Source organism: Idiotropiscis lumnitzeri, chromosome 20 (assembly GCF_059441095.1).
Source record: "Idiotropiscis lumnitzeri isolate Australia: NSW breed Sydney's pygmy pipehorse chromosome 20, RoL_Ilum_1.0, whole genome shotgun sequence".
Lineage (NCBI taxonomy): Eukaryota > Metazoa > Chordata > Actinopteri > Syngnathiformes > Syngnathidae > Idiotropiscis > Idiotropiscis lumnitzeri.
The window spans coordinates 4,077,183-4,100,929 of record NC_142410.1 but is presented as its reverse complement, the minus strand read 5'-3'; the positions used below and the strand labels follow the sequence as shown (position 1 = coordinate 4,100,929).

Sequence of the window (23,747 nt, the reverse complement as noted above, 5' to 3'; positions counted from 1 at the left end):
AAAGATATGTAAAATTTTAACGTAGACATGAGACGTTGATAAGAGATGAGGAATAAATAAAATATTGAGAAGAAATCACATTTGTGTGATATGTATAAATGCAGGTACTGTATATTGATGCAATGTTAAGTTTGTGAGCTGAGCTGTAAATACATACAGAAGAAATGCAAGACTATTTTATTAGAATACCACGTTTGAAACGATTTATCTTGATCTCAGTTTTTTTTTGTTTTTTTTTTCAAAACAAAATCTGGAGTTTAAACAGGGTGCACACCCTCATCCAAATGAAATGAATCTGATTTAATGTAATAAATACAGACTGGTTTACTACATTGTGATTAGGCAAACAAAACATTTTTTTTATTGTAAGAAACAAATATTAAATGTGACATCAGGCGAAAGTGATATGTGAAGGACGTCAATGAAGATGACTCCGGGTGGTTTATGAAGGCGAGAAAGTGTTTCATCATTTTTATTGTTAACTCCCACCTTTCAGTTGCATTACTGATGGATGTCCCTAATCCATAAAATAATTTTGACATCAGCGCAAAGCATCGGCGTCAACGAAAAAAAGTGACTGTCAGACTGTGTTTATAATATAACACAGGAGGTCTTAAATGCCACGATTTTCATCCAAATCTTTTCGCTTACACACACTCCTATGGGATTACATTTTGATTGTAGTCTTGCAGAGAAAGCGAGAGTGAGAAGAGCGAGACAAAGAATAGCACACTGAGTGAGAGAATGTAGAAGGAAATGAAGCAATAACTTTATCTGGACGGGAGTTTACTGGGCAAACCCTCCAAACATCACAGTGAGTCTTGCATGTGTGTGTGTGTGTGCGAGAGTGCTTGTGATTGCATAAAACTCGGAACCTAAGTAGAGGAACTTGACACCATTATTAGTTTTGCATGTTATTCTATTTTTATGCAGTCTGTCTCGTTCACCTGTCCCTTGATAGTGCCCTTATTGACTGTGAAATATTTTATGCAAGCCAATGTCGGGCCCAATCGTTGGGATCCCGATGGCACAAGCGGTGTTACATAATTCCGAACTGTCAGTCGGGACATTATTAATTTAATCTGAAGTGAATTGGCTTGGGGATCTGGCGGTTAGAGGTCAAACATTGAGACTCACATCTGGAACCTTTTGATGCGGCTCCACCGTGCCCCAAAAATAAGCTCAAGCCTTTGTCATGACACGAAACAGAGGACGACATGAAAACTCCACAGGGAAAGACAAAGCCAGAACCTTTTGCAGAAGGGAAAGCCCTCCGTTTCCTTAGCAAGAAGTTTGTGATCCGCAGTGTAGAAATCTTGCCTGTTGTCCCTCTAAGTCCAATTTATCGTTCAAGTGGACAACGATTTTATATATACATATTAGAAGACAGCTCTGGGTTAATATTGTGCATTCAGCATTGCAGAGAGACAAACTGGGTGTATTAACAATTGTACGGTTCCCTTAAGCGTGTTCCGCTCGTGGCAGTTTGTTTGCTTTAGTGTGAATGCAGGAATCAATATTTGCTCCTTGTTTGATTGGTTTAAATACTCCCACCCTTTTTGTTTTTGTCTGTGTGTGACCTGTGTCATTGCGTTATTTAATGCCCGTGGTCTTGCAGTCTTGCTCGAAAGTCTGCCTGCAGTCTGCTGATCTCCAGATCATCATCATCTACGGATGCGCTTAAATAAGCATCAGCAATAAAAAACAAACCCCCAAAAAATTGTCTGGTGAAATACCATTTTATATAATCATAAATCATAAATAGCTGTTCAAAATAATATGGGGTCAACTGGCGCCCTTTTTTTAAATTAATTTATTTTATTTTTTTTTTACATAAAACAATTCCCAGGTGTCTAGCACACCTAGTACATGTTGTTTTTTTTTTTGTTGAAAAGTATTTTTTTCCCAGCTGTCTTAAAAGTAACTGACTTTTGTGGCTGACCCAATGGCAAGTAAAGATTTCATTGTCATGCCCGGTGAGGCTGGAGAAAGGGAATTCAAAAGACAAGACAAGCAAGAAACTTTCACAGTGCTTGCGGAAGCAGTAGACTAGAGTGTGAGAGGGGAAGAAAAGTGAGTGACCATAAAGCTCTAAAAGCATTTTCACTAATAGAGTCGCTACTTCATCACCAAGCCGCTGAAGTACATTGACAATTGTCAATTAAAGTGCAGATGTGTGCATGTTGGCTCATCGTCAAACACAATTAACCTTTGCCGGCCAGACTTCGGATCTTAACCCAACCTATCGGCCAAGTCACGGCAGACAAACCTGGTCTGGCTGTGGTTATTCATTGTTATTACTGTGTCATAACAATGGACGTTCCAAACAATTTGCCCGCAGTCCCATTTTTTTCAAAAGAGTGAGATATCAAGATTTAGGCGGCTGTTTAATTTCACACTTGATGGGTGGGCAGGAAACTCAAGAGACTCAACTGCATGTGCATACAAATGATTAAAATGTCACTTCTCTAATTCCCTTTTCAAACAAAACCCCCCAAACAACAAAATATTAATGGAACTTTAATTAACCGGGTCTTGGGAATTTAATACTTGTTTTAACGCTCGCACTTCCGAGTTTGTATATTACATTAATTATATCTGTACATTGTGGTGACCACAGTTGATAGTTTCTACAATTAGAAAAATAAATAAATTAAAATTCAAGAAGTATTGTCAATTACTGGCAAACACTGGTTTTGAAAAATCTGAATTTATTTTATGTTGTTGTTTTTTTTTTTTCAGAAACTAAGCCAGGAATTGGTCTGTGCAAACCGGGAACCATCACTCTCTTTGGGAACGTGGTATACGGCGGGCTCTTCAACGAACACTTCTGGCATTTTGGGGTTCCCCTTGTCACCAGACTGGTAAGTGGCCAGCTTCTTCTCTTGATTATGTTTCATCATCCTGCGTCGCCTGTGTAGCCGCAATTTCTGGCTTTGTTTGCTTCACGTGGTTGTTTTCGTACACAGTCACGCATCCACTTTGGGTTATGCACCAACACCATAACAAGATTGAAAAATGTATTTATAAGCGTTTTTTGGGGGAGGGCGGGGCTTTTTTCGTTGCGTTCCCAACCAACACTTAAATGTTAAATACTGTGGCTATGCCTTCAAGACGGTGATTGTTTTATCTTGGAATAATGGATGATGTCCTCTCAACACCCACTAATGCAATATTAGTGGTATTTCAATTAAATTTGAATTAGACTGTAATCTCGTCCCTGTCACTTGCTGATTGCAAGTCGGTGTTTTATTGAGCTGCTGATAAATGTTATAGTTGATTGATATTGATGTTGTCTCCCCATACTGGGATACAGCGGAGGAAATGTGTTGACTTGTTTGTGTGACGTATTATTTTCTCTGCTCGTCATCTGATGGAGGTTTATAAGTAAATGGCTTTGCAGTTTTTAAATGATTGTATTGTACTTAATTTTTTTGGGGATAGTTATCGCAAGTCAAAGCATGCAAAGTAGGACTTTGAAATGTTGCGAGGAGAAATGGACCTTGTTCGTTTTTATCACCCCGTGCATGTCGGAGTGAACCATCTGATTTCATAAAAATAATGAATATTTACATTGGGCATATTTTATTTACGCCGCTAGTTCCCATCCCTGACAGCATTTCTCATGTAGAGCGTCTTGCAGCGGGATCTTCAAAGTTAACAGCAAGGGTCTGAGCGTCTTATTTTGTTTTCCGCAGCTCGTTGCCGAGATTTTGGGGTTTATTACGGCAAAGCGGAGTGCAAGGTCATAATCTGCTCGCATCAGCTCTTTTAATGGTAATTTTGCTTCAAGACTGCTGTTATTGCTGATGATGATAATCATCATTACCGTTATGAGCAGTTGGCCATTTGCTGCTTGGCTGTTTACACCATGAAAAAAAAAAAAAAAAAAAAAATCAGCGGGGCATCATGCAAAATGTTGGCTGTGTTATGTAATCATCAAGTACGGTAAAATTCCTCACCTCTAATTTTGAAAGATTGTTCCATAGACAATGAGCTTAAAGCTCTGCCTGTGATTTTAATTTGAGAAATTCCTGTTTGAATTGCATTATGTGATTTATTTATTTATTTGAATAGAATGCTGGAAGTTTTGAGTTGTGAATCTATACAATTTTCAGTTCTTGCTCCGTTGTTAACAACCGTTTGCATGCTTCAGCTTTTTTTTGGCAACTTGACTGTTGAGATTTTATTTTTAGACAGGGAATGGCTTATCTAGACCTATTTGTGTGGCATCCAGTGGTTGACGCCTTAGCTTGATGGAACTCCCTTGGTATTGTCCATGTAAAAAAAAATATAAAATAAATAAAAACAACACTAATAAAAACAATTGCAACAGAGGGATGAGCCGGTGCCTATTCCGATTCAGAAAGAAAGGATTTTACAGCTCACATGTCAATCAGAAGGCTGGAAAAGTAAGACAGACGAAAAAAATTGATAGAATAGCACAGCCAAAGCCCTTAGAAAGTAAATGAGCAGGTAGGGAAATTGAAGCCTTTGTTGAATACTAAACAACCTGGATTAAGTGTTGTTCTTTTGAAGAGACGTTTCTGTTAAGTGCTTATATATCACCTACACTCCCCAGAGGAAACGCAAATCCAATCAGGATTTACCGATCCAAACTGACAGATCGGGGAAACTGCGAAAAAGAGTTGGAGAAGAACTCTGGAAAAAAAATTGAAGACACCAAGGCTTTACAAGTCATCTCAAGGTTGTTCTTTTTAAAATAAATAAATAAATAAATGAAATGAATTTGTCCATCAAATCGTTGGTAACCGTCCTTTAAAAAAGAAAAAAAAAACAAAACACAGAATGCCATGTCTTCTTATTATTGTTCCTCCGCCACATACTGTACAGGAAGCGCAAAGCGTTTCGATATTTAGTCAAGTAATCAGCCTCACAAACAAAGACATGCGAGGCGTGTTTCTGTCCGTCGTCAAGGAAAGGAGCGTCCAACAGTGACGGACTGATGGGCCTTCCATCTGTACCGACGGAATGACCACCTCTGGGAGTCGAAACACAGATTTTCTGGAAGGCTAACTTGAGATAGCTCGAGCTGTTTGCAAAAAAAATTTGGATACCTATCGGCAGCTGTGATTGATCATTATTTGTTTTCAGTGCATGTTTACAATTGCGTCAATTTATTTTAACGACTATTACTCTTTTTTGGTCTCTAACAAAACATGTATGGCAACGTATCAGCACATGAAACTTACATATAAGCTACATTTCAAACTTTTTTTGGCCTTTTTTTTCTTTCTTTTTCTTTTTTTTTTTTGCGACTGCCAGAGTCTCAAATTTGCTAACGATCAAAGGTGCGGGTCAACAGCGTCGAAAATAACCTGCAGTCATTTGTAAAGCGGCAAAATGAAGATGAGCCATCAAGAGAGCATTAGACTGAGCAGGCAGAGGGCTGACTCAATACGCTTACTGCAGCACATCAGGGCCACACCGCATCAGCCTTTGGATCAAGTCATCGTCTCCATGGCCGATGCTGATGTCAGGAGCTTTTTTTCATTGGCTAGAGTGTAATGGAGAATTGCATGATCGCATTTGCATGTATTATAAAGCATTCTTATCAACTCACATTAATCAGCAGAGTTATGCATCTAACTATTTATACTGTTTGGCCAGTCATACTAGTGATCGACCGATTATCGTCTGGGTCGATTATCGTGGCCGATATTTGCCATTTTGCCGATTATTGGCATCTGCCTTTTTTTTTTTTTTTACTTCCAAGGCCGATAATTTAAAAACTGGTTGATTTTGGCTTGCTGCAGCCCACTTCTCTCTGTTTCTGCTGTGCTGGTGGTCCTGCCTGCAGAGGCAGATTTGCCCACCCACAGCACCTTCTCATTGGTTCCCTGTGCAGTGGATAGCAGCCAATCAGCAGTAAGTTGCCTGTTTGCTTTTTCACCTCGAGTCACACGCACTACGAGGGAGAGGTCCTGCGAGCAAAGGAAAGTAAGGCAACAGACTTTGCCAGATTTTTCATGAATGTCAGTCTACTTCAGCTCACAACTAATAGAAAGCAAGTTGTCCTAGTAAACGTTAAATAGATGTTTTAATTGAACTATAAGAGATGCAGTTGAGCATGGGCGCTTCGTGCACTTTTTGTTAGACAATAAAACTAAGTTGTCTATTTTCCAAGATTTAAAAAAAGCTTTAAAATGTTGCAAATCACTAAAGTTGTTTAATAAAAATGTCCTTATAGGCTTTCGAACTAAGTCAAATATTGGAGTTTTTATCTTTAAAATTGTTTCACACCATTTTCCCCCTTTTTTTCAACCGATGAATATCGGTGTGAAATATCGGTTATCGCCTCCATGACTACTTATAATCGGTTTCTGTAACGGCCCTGAAAAAAGCATATCAGTCTTTTTTTTTTTTCAGTCTAATTCAAGTCTGATTTCTCTACTGCTTCTGCTCACTAGCCGCAGGTGAGCTGATTTTGGTTGAAGTAAAAAAAATTTAATCTTCAATTTACCCAAAACCGAACTCACAACCTTAAAAATTGAAAGGCAGATATTGTGATATATTTTAAAATCCGAAGCTGAATTGAATAAGTATGGTTTGTGTTACAAGTACTTATTGTTGCTGATGTTCAAAAATGTCGTTTTTGTAATGAGGCGTCTGTATAATTAATGATGGATCTAAATCAGAGTTGAATGTGTTTTTTGTGGTTGCTTCTAATGGGTGAGATGTATTTTTAAACATCTTCCTAGCAAGCCGGGACTAGCTTTTGCCAATGTTTACAGTTTGCGCGAGGCAGTATTTTAGGCAGTGAAGTAGTTAATGTGGCAGCTTATCTCCGTGGTTGTATTGACTGTAACAGTGATGTGGGGGTTGGCGGTTGAGGGCCAAAGTTGCTGAGCCAGCCTACTATTCAATTCTCAAGCCCCCCCCACCCTCTCTCGCCTGGCTGTCTCACATACCTTTATAGCAATCACAGCCATCGCATGAAAGTGCACTTGGTACTACAAAAGTATTAGAAGACGTCCACACAAAAAACATAAGTACACGGAAATGTGTTAATAATTAACATTTGATTGAACTTTTGAGTATTTAAAGACATTCATTGCACTTACCTCCTTTGAGCACAATTGCTGAAGCAGCATATTTCTGCTTTGAACAATAGACTGGGAACGATAGATTATGTCAATCGGTTTGTCGACTGCAGTTTTAAATTGGGGGGGGAAAAATACGTTTTGCTTACTGTCAATGCGCCGGTCCCCAAGAAGTTGTCTCGCCTCTCACCATTTTAGGATTTTCCATCAATTCCCAACAAGTTCTGTCCATCCTGTGAACCAACCGTGTGGGCTCTGTCCCCCCCACCCCCTCCCTTCCCCTCATGTTCACATTCTCCCCTCTGCATCTTTCCGCTCTCCATCTCGTCCCCTCTGCACTTGTTCTTCCCTGTTGCAAAATTCTGTGCCGTCGCTCAGTGTGGTTAACGCCGGCTTTTCCGACCACCCCCCTCTCTCTCCCCCCCTTTTGTATCTCCTGCCGTCTTCACCTGGGAACACTAAAAGAAGAAAGTCTCACACGTGCCTCTCTCGTAAAACACTGCTGCCGAACCGAAGCTGCTCAGGACGATAATAGGAAGCAGAGGGAGGAGGCAGGTAAAAAGTAGAGAGAAAGAGAGATATGACAAGAGGTTGGAAAGTTGTGAAGAGGAGATAGAAGAGAGGCAAAGCGGGGGATTCACTCGCAACGCCTTCGAGCTCTTTCCCCATTTTTGCTTCTCTCCTTACTGTTTTTTCGCCATCCTTCCCCCTTTGGCAAAGAAGAGGCTGTGTTTTTTTTTTTTTTAGTTGGAAGAAGGAAGCAGCTTGAGGTTTTCGGCAGCAACTCTGAGAAGCGAACACAGTCAGCGGGAACGGGAGACGGACTGTCTTCAGGGGCAGCGGGACACATAAAAGGGACTTTATAACTTGGCTACATATCCACAAACACAGGGGCAATTAACTGGTTGTCAGCAGACGGCGCTGCCAAAAATCACATCCCAGAGAGAGGCGGAAAAAAACGTGAAAGGACTGAGGAAGTAAGACGCACACTGCAAGACAGGAGAGACAAAGTTTGACCAAGAGAGAGGAAGAGAGAAAAAAAAAACCCAAAAAGAAACCGAGGAGCTCTGGCCTCTCCGCTTTCTTTTGCAAGTCTTGAATCCTTTGGTGTTCCGTCCTCTCTCAGCTGAGATGATGATGTATTTCTGGGTGAGTACCGAGGCCTTGTGGGTCACACACATGAAATGCAACACTCTGCGCGCGACTCTCTTTGATTAGACTCTAATCACAGCTCTTTGTGCCTGCTTAATAAAAAAAAAAAAAAGTGCGTGGTTATTGATCTTTTTTCTGCTCTCTCATTAAGAACATTCAAACAAGGTTGCATCTGCACATCCTCGCACTGATCATTTTCTTTGACCCTTATGCTATGTTTGCTGTCGTATGCCATACAAGAGCTGTCGTGTCAATTTCCTTGTGGCTTTCGATTTTAATAGATGGCAAACTGTATCTTTAGGTTATGTTATTTAGTCGAGTTTCATAAAACTGAATGACTCATATGTGATGTCACATTTGTAGTTTCTTCTCTGTCTCTAATCTTGCTCGTGAAATAAGTAACATGCAAAAGCAACTTTACATCTTTAAATGCAGATTTTCACCGAATGTGTGCATAACATGGAAACTGGAAAGTGGCGTCTTTGCACTGATTCCCCCTTTTTCAAGATAGTAAAACAAAACGGTCTTGTACAGTAAATGTGCTGACTCTGCTGGCATAGCACAGCAAGTAACAGAAAGTGGAGACAATCTCACAGCTGCTTGTTCTTTGCATGGATGGGTACGCTCAGATTATGTCGCATGATGGTACAGTGACTTTAATCCTTAGAAAGTCTTAAAATCAGAAGTGACATTTTGAAAGCTGTTTCAGATTTTGCTGTTTGATCATTTTATATATATATTTTTTTTTTAATTTATTTTTTTTATTTTATTTTTTTTTATTTTATTTATTTTTTTATTTTATTTATTTTTTTATTTTATTTTATTTTATTTTTTAGTCCTAACAGTTTAGTTTGACGCCTGTGTATATTATTTCATAGGCCACATGTGGTTGATAAGAACTATTTTTGGTGCTACTATATTGAGCAACCTGTGGTGTAAAAAGTGAGGTTATTCACGGTATAGAAAATTAAGCGAGCCTTTTATTACCTGTTACGCAATAAACAGGAGCACCACGGAGGGCTTTTTAAATGGTTTTGACATTCAGGTTACCAAGTAATTACGAAGTGCTGTGAGTGTAAGGGGCACTTATGTCCTGCAGTGCAGCAAGCATAATATGACATGTTCACCCAGGACTACTTAATTGCCTCGTGCTCACGTCAAGACAATAAACTGGAATAATTAATTACAAATAATAATGATATAAAATATGAATCAGACATTGACAAAAAATGTATTGACTGGAAAGAAAAATTGGAAGGTGATGGAATAAATTTTGAAAATGATGCAATGTCATTCTCGCTCATTCTGGATGGCAAAGAAAGTGCATGAGGTTTTTTCATTTTTTTTACCTTATTCAAATCTGGAAAGAAAATGGCCAACAAGAGAAATTTTGATGATTCAAATTCTGGTTTGAAAATGTAAATGACAGAGTAAAAGGGAGTAAGAAATCCAACGTGCTTAAGGAAAGTAGCTCAAAATTGGTAACCTCTAAAGACGTACAAAATGTAAATATAATGATTATGCAAGATTGCGTAAAACGTCAGCAGACCACCTGAGACTTCAGTTCAGCAAGCATTAAATGCTGCTGTTATTTATTTTTTTTTTTTTTAAATATTTATGTATTTATTTTTTTTACTCCACATTCTGAAAGAACAACTATTCCCAAAAATGTTTTCTTTAAAGACGCTTTTCCCACTCAATGGTAGAAAAATGCACGTTCATGTCAGGATTTGCTCAAACGGTTGTCAGACGTTCGCCCGGACTTTTCTTGTCGCTTGGAAATTTTAAACATGTTAAAAATGTCCTTGCAACAAGAAAAATAACTGAACATGTTGGGGAACGTTTTGTGAAAATTTACACTATTGGACGAATTCTGACAAAATCTGACGTGAGCTCATCATTCGCTGCCTTTGAAAACATTCAGTAGATATAATCATAACGCCTTCTCAACATCTTGTAATAACTACGATTATTATCATTTGCTATGACAAGTACTTTCTCAAAATGCAATCAAATTAGTGTTCTGGAAAACAGCTTGCATTCCATTTTCCCTGCTACATATCCCACCAGAGCAAATAGTGCGCCCTCAATTTTCTTGTATGTAAAAACATGACTGAACATACAATGAACACGTGAGCATACATACAGCATACATGATACTCAGCAAAACGTTTCGAAGGAAGGTAGCACACTGTCAGATGTCTTTTGTCTCTCCTTCTCTAAAACCTCAAAAGCGATACGCACATAAAGCAATATACACATTCGTCATTCATTTTGCTCCAGGCAGCTTTAAGCGTTATTCTATTAGCTGGGTTATTAAATATCACGTGGATTAGTCGATGCACACTGTGTGCGCGCCGGTGTGAGTTGGAGCACTTGCTGTCATGTGATCCGAGGGTCGACATGATATTCAAAATGATTTAGCAGGAATTGCGGCGGCTTGTTTTTTGTTGGCCTGCACTGGAAAACATGTGTAGTGACCATGTGGGGGTGGGGGGCGGGGTAAAAAAAAAAAATCAGATGTAGCGCTCGCATTCAGGATGCATTCTGCCTGCATTTCCGAGTCGATCTGGAGTGGAGGGAAACCCCAGCAAGTCAAGTGTTTGCGTTTGCAGTCGTTTGACTGCTGAGGCAAACCTCGCGGCTTTGGCGTCTTGATCCGATGCTAGCTTTGCTTTTTGATTCAGCGTGGCCCTTCGCTATTGGTGGCTTTGAGTTGTAGCCCCTAAACCACCATAAACCGCTAAACCCAACCTGTGTTATTTTCGTCAACGATGACGATGAATATTTGGTTAAGCCCCTTTTTTCTCGTGACGATAACGAGACGATGACGAGCTCAACGAGATTATTTGATGACGAAAACATGACGTGACGTACGTGAAATTTTCGTTGACGAGACGAGACGGGACGAAATTGTTAGCGTGTAGTTCGTCAGACATCCCTTCCTGTTGTACATGTAATCTGTCTTTCAAAACATTGCAATGAAGTGCAACCTATCTTTCGTTTGGGCACGCCCACTACCGGGACGCACCGTCACACATACTGGTGTCGCACAAACACGTCTGCGGTCATTCGCCTCAGTTCACACACACTAACGTGTTCCTTTGACGGACCATGGCGACTGTGACACTCACTTATGTTGCTTTAAGTGAAATAAAGCCACAACAGTTGCCAATTAAAACATTTTGGTTCTCGGCTTATTTTGGAGCAATTAACATTGATTCCACCGTTAAGTTATCTGTTTGTAACGCATAATACTTAATAGTCCATCAGAAAGTTTTTACTACTCACTAAAACCTTTTTGAGTTTTGGTCCAATAAATTTACAAAAACTAGACAAAAACTTTTTTTTTTTTCTGTAGACTAAAACTGACTAAAACCTGTTTGAGTTTTCGTCGACTAAAACGAGACTAAAACTCTCACGAATAGGAATGACTAAATCTGACGATAATTAATAAGCATTTTCGTCCAAATGACTAAAACTAAGACTAAATCTAAAATGCCTGCCAAAAACAACACTGAATGGAACTCTTCTTGGAAAAAAAAATGTGAGTTGGCATTTATTTATATAATTCTGAAGCATAGCTGCTGCGCCAAAGCTCCCTCTTGCTTCTTTCGTGTTATGCTCCATTGACCAAAATGATGCTAAATAGCATATGTTGTGCAGCAAATTGTTTTCATTTTCAACACTAACACGTGGCTACCATTTGTAATTTAGTCTTCTAAACAAAAGGTTCGTCATAAAAACATTTTAAACAAATGCGGATATGTTCACCAACATGGCGACAAATCGGATATATTTTGACTCTCGTCCCCATGAAGAAGCACTTGAAATCATGTAAAATGATTTTCATCGTTCATCAAGTTCACTTACCTTTTTGCATACCCAGTGTGTGAAAAGTTAAAGAACTGTCGCTATTTCTGCAAGCTTTCCTTATTTCAGTTACATAAATACTGTGATAAATCACTGAGATTTGAACGCTCATTGCAAAATTATCTTTGGCAAATAATTGCAACATCCTTTATCGTTACGCACACACTTACATCCCCTACTCGGGTTTTGTTTCTTTTAGTCTTTCTTTATCTTAACCCCCTTTTTTTTTTCCCCCTGTGTTCCCTCCACTCTATCTCCCTCGGCCCGGTGTGCCGTACTGCAGTTAACGATGGGGAGTCTGTTGCTGGTGGCTGTCTGCAGATATGAAGCATGCCGGGCGCTTTGATACTGAGGCAGCAAGCAAGTGCAGTTGACATTAGCAATTCCTCTTCATCACTACTCCTTATTGACTCTCTCTCCCTCCTCCCACCCCTTTTCTCTCCGACACAAACTGCAAATAAACGCACCCCTACGTATACAGTACGTATACAGTAGCAGGATGCAAATGCACAAAAATCCAAACGCTTACACGCAAAGCATAATTTGAACGTATTGCTGAGTTTGCAGCCATCCCTTTGGTCTATCTCTGACAGCCATAACAGAGCAAAAGTACTTCCATCCATCCTTTCTGAGACTCCCAAAAGGAACAAAGACCTCTAGTCCGAAGGATGTAAGGGCGATAATAGGGGCCGGAAGAAAAGAATCACAGCACGTAGCCGGAACTAATGAACAGGTACATCAAGAGTGAATGTGGAGGCAGGAAACTGGGGGTGGGGGGGAAGCAAAGAACAAAAAAGATTGTGTGAGGAAGTGGAATTTCTCGAGGGCAGGTCAGGATCCAGGTGCTTACCGGGGACACAGAAAGGGGGCGGGGGAGGGAAAAGGTGATGACCGGGATGTTTTCCTTCCCCTCGTTTGTACCCGTGGGGTCATTAGTGTTAATAATTCATGCTGGACATGGAGGAATGGCCGCTGCTCAAGAGGAGCGAGAGGGAAAATAAAAGAGCAGCAAGGATGAGTATAGAAGAAAACTGCAGATCCTTCTCCCCTCCCCTCTGCTCTCCTCAGTGTGCCTATGAGCTGATAAATAATTGAGTGTGCTGAGCAGGGGACTGCATGGATTAGAGGAGCAGAGGGAGCGGGAGGCCTGTTGGAGCCCGAGACAGTAAAATGAGTGCCTGCTCTTGAATAGAGATTACCTCCTTTCAACTCTTCTTCTCCTTGTACCATTCTTGACCCCCTTCAGTGGTTCTACCTTCAGGACAGAGGTAGGGCTTCCCAGATCTCGGGGTGTTTCGGATGAAACCCAATTATGCACACTTGACTTGAGCTTGTTTTAGACTAAGAGAATGGACAACGTTGAGTGCTAAAGTATGTTTAGAATGTGGCTCGCTCGTGTCAGAATAGCAAGTTGTGTTCAGATGGAGTCTTTCAAATTGGACCAAATGTTGCCGAGTGAAAGTATGTCGATAAAGTTGCCCTCTGATTAGAGAGCCATCCATCGCATCCCAGCTTTTTTTTTCTTAATGAGTCCAAAATATGCCAGGCAGATTTATGTAATTCTGACGCTTTTGCACAATTGTATGACGGTTTAGAATTTGCACACAGCTCAGATGCATCCCGTCAAGTTGAGCTGTCCACCTATTTGTTGCTCAGGGCTCGCATGACGACACTCGCAACTGATCAACGCGAACCACGCAATCAGAGAAATTGACCCACTTTGGGTCTACCTTTTGAATTGTGAATCCTTGAGGTGCTTTACCAATAGTCAATTTGAATCCAACTCTTTGTCCTTTCCCCTTGGGGCTCCTTGCTTGGTCAGGTGTGGACACGGTAATTGAAGTCGATTAGAGACCAAATGAGGGCTCATCATCTAGATCACAGGTGTCTAACTCAAGGCTCTGGGTCTGCCATGTTGTCGTTTTGTGGCCCACGAAAAGGTTTCTTCTTGCCAAATTAATTTGTCGAAAATTGAAATTTCATTTTTTGCAAATATTACAAGCATGTACCATTAAAGTGCAAGAAAAAACATGTATTTAATTTATTTAATTTTATTTATTTATTTATTTATTTATTATTCATTCCAGCTCTCTGTAGAGCATGTGACAGGTTAACTAAATGTTGATGAATATTTTGGATTATTACTTTTTTTGTTGTGCGAGTGTGATAACTGTACAACATCTCAGTTTCTGAACTCAATCTTCATTTGAATCTAATATGTTATATATCTTTTGTATTTTTTTCTTTGGACTATGAGGTGTACTTAAAATCCTTTAATTTTCTCAAAAATCGACAGTGAGTCTTATAATTCGAATGGAAGTGGAATGAAGTTTGACTTATTTGCTGTAATTATTTGCTTTCATCAATATGCAGTAATGTGCCTCATGTGCGCCCTTTCCCAAAAATGGACCGGAGACTGCCCCTAATAGTCTGCAAATTTCGGTGGGTATTATGTTCTTGACGGGACTCCGCTGAAGAAAATCTGGCGTTTTTAAAATAGCGTTGACCAACTGTAACGTAAGCGGTGGTTAAAATAACGATGATGGAATGACAATGACAGATTTGAACGGCCTGAAATAATGAGGGACTGACGATTGTGGACAGGTTGCCCGGCTGCTGACGTATGACGGATTGCTAAAATTTGCAGACGTCTCAACCTCCGGATTGGAGTACGTACAGGAAGCTCATTTTGATATTTGATTCATGGAAGTTTATACTGGTGCTTTAGGACTATGATTTTCAAACAAATAGTCCGGTCCGGGTATAATGTTCCAACTTTTAAAAAGTCAAATATAGTCAGGTTGTGTTTACATGCAATTTATGGACCATGTCTGTTTTCCGGCGATTTAATGCACTGCCTTCAAGCAAGTTTCAGAGATGAAACAAATCACAGCATCCAGGTGTGGTTGGAATTATATTTGGTCCCGCACGTTTGCTGCCAAAATGAGCTACTGTAGAATGACCATGTAGAGAGTAAGACAAGAGTAGAGAAGGAAGCAGAAATATTGCAAAGCTCATTCGTAAATATTTCAACAGCATACCTATAACGCAGACTGTCGGAAAGGGAACGGAGTGAGGTTCCCCAGGCTGGAAGTTAGCAAATCAATAAATCTGCTTCCCCGTAACTTTTGTGCATTCAGCGCCCGTGTTTTTAGTTGCAGGACTGACTGTCAGTAGTCTGCTTTCACGTCTCACCCCAGAGCATTTTGACACGCTCCGATTAATTGACGAGAATCCGGAGGTTTGAGTTATTTTATTTCATTACAGTTGGCTTATACGTTTGGATTAAGAGGCTTTGCCTGAGTGCCGCTTGGCAGTTAAATGTTTAATTGTTCGAAGAATTTAATTTAATTTTCCATCTTGAAAATCTGATCTTTTCTGACCTTGACAATTAGAAAATAACAATTCAGGCTAATTGACAAATAATAATTGTTTGTCAGCCCATCTGACTCAGTGACTTCTGAAGTGGGGTTGACCACATGCGGTGTCTGTAGCAATCTTTGACGCGAGCGCTTGTAATCCTCCGTCTCGCTGTATCACATACAGCAGCTTCCACCAGGTGCTCAGCACTTTGCCGCACGTTCTTCTATTCACCGGGTGTTGTAATCTTCACACCGATAAGGAGATTAAATGGTGAGCAGGAGAGGGGATTTCAAGGATTTCTCCTCTGAGTACAAAGGGATATCAGTGGGAGGGAGAGGTATTACCCAAGGTTTTAACACTGCAGACTGGGAGTGAGGGAGCAGCAGCAAAATGGTGAGGTAGACGCGACTAAATGGAGAGTGTCCTCGAGAGAAAAAAAAACAAAAAACAGAGCAAGACAGTCAGCTGTTATCACCAAGAACCATCATTAGAAGTGTTTACAGAGGAGCCACCGGGGGAAAGGTCAGTGAGCCAACATGCTCTTATCGCATTGGCGGCCGTTTACGATCGCCGCCATGACAGCACGGAATGTTACCTGTTCTACATCTCTGACCCAGATCACCGTTTAACTGCTTGAAGCGTGAGCTGATTGCTGACGGGACAAAACACAATACTGGAAGGTTTCCGAGGTAAGACAGAAACGGAAACATTTGGAATCTGAATCGCCAGCTCCAGTAGACTGTTGTTCCGCGGATTCGGGAATTTTCTTCACCGTAATTTGTTACAGTCCTGACAAGAGCTGTCTTCCCATTGGACTTTCTGTCATTCAGTCTTTTATTAATATCATGTATTACCATCAGGTAAACAGAGCTTGTTTTTCTAAAGCCAAACTCTAGGGTTTTATTTTCTGGACCTGAATTTGACACCGATGGTCAGAAAGCATCCAGGACAGGTGTTGCAAAAAACCTACGTCAAACCCGAACTAGAAATTAGATTCCCCTTCGACGTGACCCCCTTGGAGTCTTGACGCACTTTTGCAGATTTGTCATCATGTGACCCCTTGATGACTTCTCTGAGCGTTGGAAAAAAATAAAATGAAAAAATAAAATACATACTTATGGGCTAAGTACGGTGGTTATTCCAGCAAACGATTTTCTTCTCGGGCGCGAGCTGTCTTGCCACAACTCTTCTCGTCTTCTCGCACTCGGAACAGAATTTCTTTGTTTTGTTCATCAGGCAAACATTGTATGGGCAAACTTTTTACTTTTAGGAGTCAACTAACATAAGGTTTATCCTCTTAAGAAGAATGTCGAGGAAAACCATTACCAAAGGCCCTGCCTTTTGGTACCTAATATTTGTTGTGTATGAATGGATGTACATACACAAATTTAGTTTTGGCGTTGGTGGTCCTGCGATATTTTTTTTTCTTCAAATTTGCCCCGGAATGATTTTACGGAGAAAAAAAAATCACCGTCATGAACAAAGGAGGAAACGGGGTAGAGGTCAGGTCACATCTTCGTTCCAGTGCTTATGACTTCATGCATCATCACCACAGGAGGAAATGAAGAATGTGAACTTCCTCCAAGGACATTTTTGCTGCATTTTGTGACGGTATAATTGTTCATAGGTAACACTCCTGCAGGACTTGCATCTCATTTTTGTTCGCTTCCATTTGCATTTTTACATTGCACTTATCAAACTCAAGCTTACCCTGAGGGTGGGAGGAAAATAACGATATTTTTAAAAATGTGGTAAATAATTCAAATTTTTAATGTAATTAAGATGCATGGATTTTGAGGGGGATTCTTGTTCACTTTTTCCAGACCTGAAGAGGGTTTTATTTGAGTGGCTTTGTATCAGCCTTTTGAAGTCATCTCAACACTCCGATCTTTCCATTTTAAAACAAAGATGTATTCAGAGAAACTGTAGACATCTGCCTTGATCAACAAAGTGTGAAGGGAAATTGAAGAAAATAAATCAACGCTATAATGATTTGAAAAAGTCAGCAATAATTATGTATGTGAAATCTATTGGATGCAACGTCACAATATCCCTTGAACTTGGTTGGCCGGGTCATAACCGTTTTATGTGCTACCCTGAGGTCTTTACTGATTATGTGATTGGCCACATGGTAATCAGGTCAAACTTGATTGGACTCCAAATAAAATGTCTCACCATCGACCATCATGATCAATTCATGAATGTAATGAAGAAAATTATTTTATGTTTGACTTGGAGTGATTCTGTCCATTAATGGCAACTTTATCGTCCATAGCAGTGTGACCTTAGCTCGCTCTCTTTCTCTGTCTTTCTTTCTCTCTTACGCTGCCCCTTTGTTTTACATCTTACACTGTTGAAGATGGAAAATACTTAAATATAAACACATAGTCTGTACTTTGTCATATGTTTTCGTGGACAGTCGTAATTTTCCCCCATAGTCAGATTAAGTATCGGCGGTCAGCTTTGCGGAATTTCGAAGTTGGACTATGATAATTCCGGCACGTGGTGGATGAACTGACTTTGAAGTATGAGGAGATTCTAGCAAGGGGCTGTCAAGCCATTTAGAGCACCTCATTTTTGGAAAGGTGTGGACTTGGTGGGGGGGGGGGATTGGTTTTAAAAAAAAAAAGGAAGTCAAGTTAACCCTTATAGATTTAAATGTAATTCATAGTGACCTATGAATAATTCTTCTTACAAAAAGCCTCTTGGAATACATTAATATCTTGAGGCCTTATCAAAAAAAGAAAATCTGCCATCAGAGTAACTGCATATAAGATGCACATTTCCTCATTTGCTTAGAAATCAGTCACGGAGAGTCTAATCCTTGTGATAGTTTCTCAAATTGAATTGCACTTAAATAGGCGTGTCCAAAGACATTTTGGTGCAGATTGAGCCCTGTTTTAAATAATTATAAGTCATGTATGTACAAAGATTTTTAATGGACAAATATTGAATTTACTCCCCTCAAGACATGGCTGTACAAAATGCAAAATGTATCACCCCCTCCCCCAAAAATAAATAAATAAATATATATATATATATATATATATAATTTGTTATTTTATTTTTTTAAATACATAAATTGAGCTTATTAGTAAAAAATGGACATTCCAGGCAGGATGCTCCCTTCAATCTTGCAAAATTCCCTTCAAGAATGCGCAAAATAAATCACGCTTCAATTTTTCCCATTCGACATCTGTTTGCGCGAGCAACCAAGTTTTCGCCTGTTTTTGCATGGCCTGCCCTATAATAAATGGGACCGCACGACTTTTCCCGCTTCAGTGTTTTGAGGTTTAAAGGCGAAAGTAGTTTTCTTTTGTTATCAGGGCCTCACAGCAAACGGCAAGGACCCATTTGAGACACATTTGGGTCCGAGGGGTGCATTTCCCATTTTCACACACGCTGAATGACCAGGACAAGCTCATTAAGAACTTGTTTTGCACCCACACACAAAAGCGCATGTAAGGGGCAGTGCGGTAAATGGAATAACAGCCCTGTGACATTAATGTTAAAGGATATTGGGCGATTTTAAGGGATTCATTGGGCAGAGTAGGAAAATGTGGCAGGGCAAGAACAAGTTGGAAATAATACTGCTCAGCAACACACACACACACCTGTCCAATACAGTAACTGCACCGTTGCTCACATAAATTACCTTTTTCTTTTTTTTCCTTTTTTTTTTTATCACCCCGCATGCCCTGTATGTTTTTTTTTTTTAAACTCCCTTTCCCTTTTCTCCCTTCCTCCACTCTGTAGGCCACCCCTTCTCAATCATTCTCGCCTAGTGTACTAGGTCAACCGGGGAATTGCTTGTTGTTGTTGTTGTTGTCATCTGCAGCTTTCATATTTCTCATTTTGCTTCCAGTCTCCATTAACTTACTGTACAGTGTGCACCGTGAGCACTGCTCGCCAAAAGTATTGGGACGCAGAGGCCAAGGCATGCATAGTGGGATTCAAGTCCGTCTGATCTCCTGTATTATTTTAGTGTTTCGGTTCATTATCATCCGGCACAGTGAAGCATTTCCTAATCAGATTGGTTGCATCTTTCTTTTTGGCAGACACAGTGCGCTCAAACGTAAAAAGTTGCGCATCTTGATTTTCGTGCCCGTCTAAGTCTTTATTTTGCCTGTTCAGAAGTTGGCAGACCGCTCCGCGTCTTGGTGGGAATTTTGGCTTCCAGTGGGAACGGCGGTTCTGACAATTTGTTGGCTGCGATTCGACTTAACTTTACGCCTGCTGGAACCGCATCTACCTATTGGCTCAGTTAGTGTCATGCGATTTAGGTGAGCTGGATCAGGCACCGGCAGATTCCGCAAGACGCTTAGTTACTTATAGCTTACTGCGGTTATTACTGTTCAGTTACACCGGCATACAAGATGTCAAACCAGGTGCAGATTTTGCTCTGGGTACCCCGTTTGCCCCACCTCTGTACGCACCACTTGAACATGTGATGCCAAGAGTGTGACAAAACCATTTCACACAGCAGCAACACGAGCAATTTCCTCCAACACCTGAAGACGACATAACCAGAGAGGCCAAGTAGACCAGCACGTCACCTTTGGCAGTGGCATGACACAATGAAAACAATGCTCACATTGGCCATTTTTTTTTTTTGATCATTTAAGAATATGATCGCAATCTAATGTTAACGCGACATACCTTGGGTGAAGCGGAAATTCACATCCCATTTTTAATTTGTTTAAAACAGTTTTTTAGTAATATTGACAGAATATTTTGCTGAAGTAATTATGCAAAACTTGTTCGTCTAAATTTGCATATTTTCTGAAGTCTGATCAGGAATGATTATTTTGTTAGGTCTGTGTGGAGTGGGAAGAGGCAAAAAAAAAAAAGCTTTCCACAGAGGATTTAAGTCATCTTGGTTTCTACACCAAAAAATTAATTTAGTTGCATTAAAAATTCCTGGCTGAAGAAAATGTGAGATGTATCTTTTGATTAACTTTTTTTTTTAAATGCATTCTACTATAGATATTTTTTCAAGTATAATTACACTTTGACTTGGTAAAAAAAATGCCAATAAAAATGACAAGTATCATTTTCTGTATATCAAATACAAAACGTGTGGAAACTGAAAACATTGTTTACACGATGAACATTTCAGATATTTTTTTTCCAGGTGGTTACGAGATCAGATACACAACATAAAAGATTGTATCTTTTATTTGGACCTGGATTTCTCCAGCTATTCCAATAATTGTGTAGTTCACTATTTTTAATTACTATATCCGTGTATGTATATATGTTTCTAAGTGTATTTATATTAAAGAGTTTCAGACTTTTATTTATGAATGCTGTATTTCCAGATCAAGTGTTACTATATTGTCAAAACAAAAAAAAACTAATATTTATTAACTGTTTAAAACGCTAAAGATTACATTGGATGAGAATTATTCTTGATTTTCTCACACTGAAACACAACGAGCAGATGTTTCCCTTCATCCCTATCAAGCTCAATATCTAAAATCCTAATCACATATGCCCCAAAGCAACAAATAAGCAAAGAGCTTGTGGTAAAACGCCTGCCTTATTGACTAACCTTCAACAGCAAAGAAGAATGCATCTGTTATCTTGCATCCTAACCTTCATGGCAGAAAAGAGGACGAGAGGCCAAAAATTGAGCTGGTAAAAGAAGCAACGCCAAAATAACTTGTGGGCTCCCCAAGTAGTTGTGAACTCAAATTCACTTTTAAGACACTGCAGCTAAACTTGAATTTGTTTACAAGTGCACTGAGGTCAAGTTATACATCAGATATTCTGCTTTTTTTCTTTCTTTTAATTCACGTTACCAACCTATATCAACGAATACTTTCAGTTTAACAGAGTTGCTCATTGTAAGGAATACTTGATTACAATTATTTTAATAGTAATTACATTACTATTCATAAAGCTGAGGATGTAGATATTTTTTTGCACAGTTTTTCTATATCGCTGTTGGCCGCCGTCTCAGAGTTGTCTTCCGACGTATGGCTGGACTGTGTTGCATGTTTGGCTACTTTAAAACACACGTGGCGTTCCAGCAAGCTGTCAGTGAGTGCATGTGTCTCTGTTTCGAGTAACATTCGTTAATAGCCTTTTTAGTGAATTTCCGTCGGAATTCCACAAAAGCTTTCTGGGAAGGGGTGGGGCAAGAGGGAGCAGCCAGAGAGAGAGAGAGAGAGCGAAAAGAAATGTGGAAAATGTCAACATCAGAGCAAGGATTCATCCAACAACGGCTTGTCATATGCACCCAGTTTTCTCAACTTAAGTGTATTTATTGCGCACTTTAAGTCAACCACTGCTGTAGCAAAAGTAATTTACACAACAATAAACAATAACACTGATTAATGAAGACAGTAAAAAGCACAAAAACAGTTAACACCCCCCCCCAAAAAGAAATCTCATGCTGAGTCAAAAGCCAATGTATAAAAATGATCAGATAAAAATTTGAAAGATGGGAAGCGAGGGGTCTTGCCGACCAGCATGAGGTCATTCCAACGAGAGTGACCGGCAACAGTAAAGGCTCGATCTCCTCTGAGCCTTAGTCCTCAGTACCTCTAATAGGGAGGGGGGGCTCAAGTCTGCAGGATGGGAACGACCACGGCCACCATGACTTGTAACTTAATTTCTTTACTCAAGGACTCTCTGGTGTCCACGCGCACTATTACAAATTGTAAACAGAAAGTTCCCATTTTGAGATTCAAACCGATGAGGCAGCACGGCACACGCCACTCGCTCACGATCTCTCCCGATATTGGTCTGCTGTCTCTTACGAAAGCCATAACAATGGAAATGACCTACTGATGGCTGTCTTCTGTGTTCCAAGCTCAGAAGGATCCACACCACATTTTCCCAATGCCGACCCGACATACTCGGCGGCAAAACACGCCGAATCCCCCGTGTGCTGTCACAACTCACATTTGCCACATGCCCCCTTTTACTTTTCAACCCCGGCTGTCATGTCCTTATGCATAATATAAGCCTCGTCATTCTTCCCATTGGCATTTTGAGATGGCTCGTTGAAAGGCCTTCATTTTCTCCCAGTTCTCATCTTGATGGCTTTGGATCGTTCAACTCAATAATATTGCATCACCTTTCTTGTAAATGTGGCAAACACCAACGGAATTTAATCTCCAATATAGTGTTGAAATTTTTATCATCATGTTGTCTCTGCATTGTTCAGCTTGTTTTTTTTTTTTAATTTTTCTAATTAACTCTTCTCTACCTAGCTAATGTGATCAGTCATGTAGTTCCCCACTGCTTTACTCCGCATCAAATAACGCATTCCGTAACGGCGTTTTGGTCAAAATAATGACCCAATTAGAACTAGTTTCAAATTCATTTGACTTTTCACGAGTGCTGGTTACGTTTCACCTCATGTCTAATTACAGTGGAATTAATATCAGCTGCAGTTATTGCATTTCAGGACAGAGTTGGGAAAGCGATACCAAGAGGAGAAATATGATATTTAAACTGGTGCTTCACTGCAATAATTACTATTGTATCTTTTTTTTTTCACGCCGATCGCTTGCTGGGTACCACATGCTGGCGAAGAGGAAGTCATTGTTCGGATTTATTTATGGACAAATTGAAATTCTAACGATAATGTAGTGGTTGATTACGTACTCTAAAATTGGCGCAAACAATTTGAAATTATTTAGATTCTTGTGATTAGTTTTTTTTTTTTTTTCCAATGTCCCAATTGCCTGCCATGGGCCCAAGCAGCCGTTATCTCGTCTCATTCTCATGATCATTTTCCAGAGGATGTCAGCTTTTTGTTGGCCCAGGCAGCGATAAGACCCTTCGAGGAAATAGCAATGTGTGTTTTTAATATTCAGCGGGTGGTTATTCATTTACTTCCCTTTACATAATGAGATGCTATCGCTGCTTTTTTCCCTCAACTTGATGAGGGCGTGAAGACAAATTTCCACCCTTTGATTCGATGTGCTTTTTCCGATCAACAGGCTTGTGTGCCTCTTTCTACCGAGCATGACTAAATCTTTTACCGAAGTCAAAGAAAAACTAAATGGGACGCTTCAAGCTCGTGAGGACTCAGTATTTCGTTTTAGTCACGGTCTGGTGTTAAATATATAAGTACTGCTAGACATTCAAAATTGGCGGAAAATGGAAACATTTATTGATGAAACACGTGAAGTTGGTCTAGCAGGTCTGCATGAACGACATAAATATATATATATATATTAATAGCGGACAGACGAGGAGAAAAAATAGCCAATAGGAGTCATTATTTCCTGACCATGTAAGTGTCTCGGGTCTGTGTAAGGTTAGTGTGATGCAATA

The 23,747-nt window shown here is 39.9% G+C and overlaps 1 protein-coding gene across 6 annotated transcripts in view; it reads left to right on the top strand.

Annotated features, from left to right (window-relative positions):
• The window catches only part of rbfox3a (RNA binding fox-1 homolog 3a), a 286,766-nt gene that overhangs the window by 163,856 nt on the left and 99,163 nt on the right, over positions 1-23,747 (top strand). For all 6 annotated transcript variants that reach the window (XM_088284863.1, XM_088284866.1, XM_088284868.1 and 3 more), the window contains one exon: positions 2,743-2,864. In XM_088284863.1, coding sequence (XP_088140989.1) covers positions 2,743-2,864 — 122 coding nt within the window. The remainder of the gene's footprint in view (positions 1-2,742; positions 2,865-23,747) is intronic.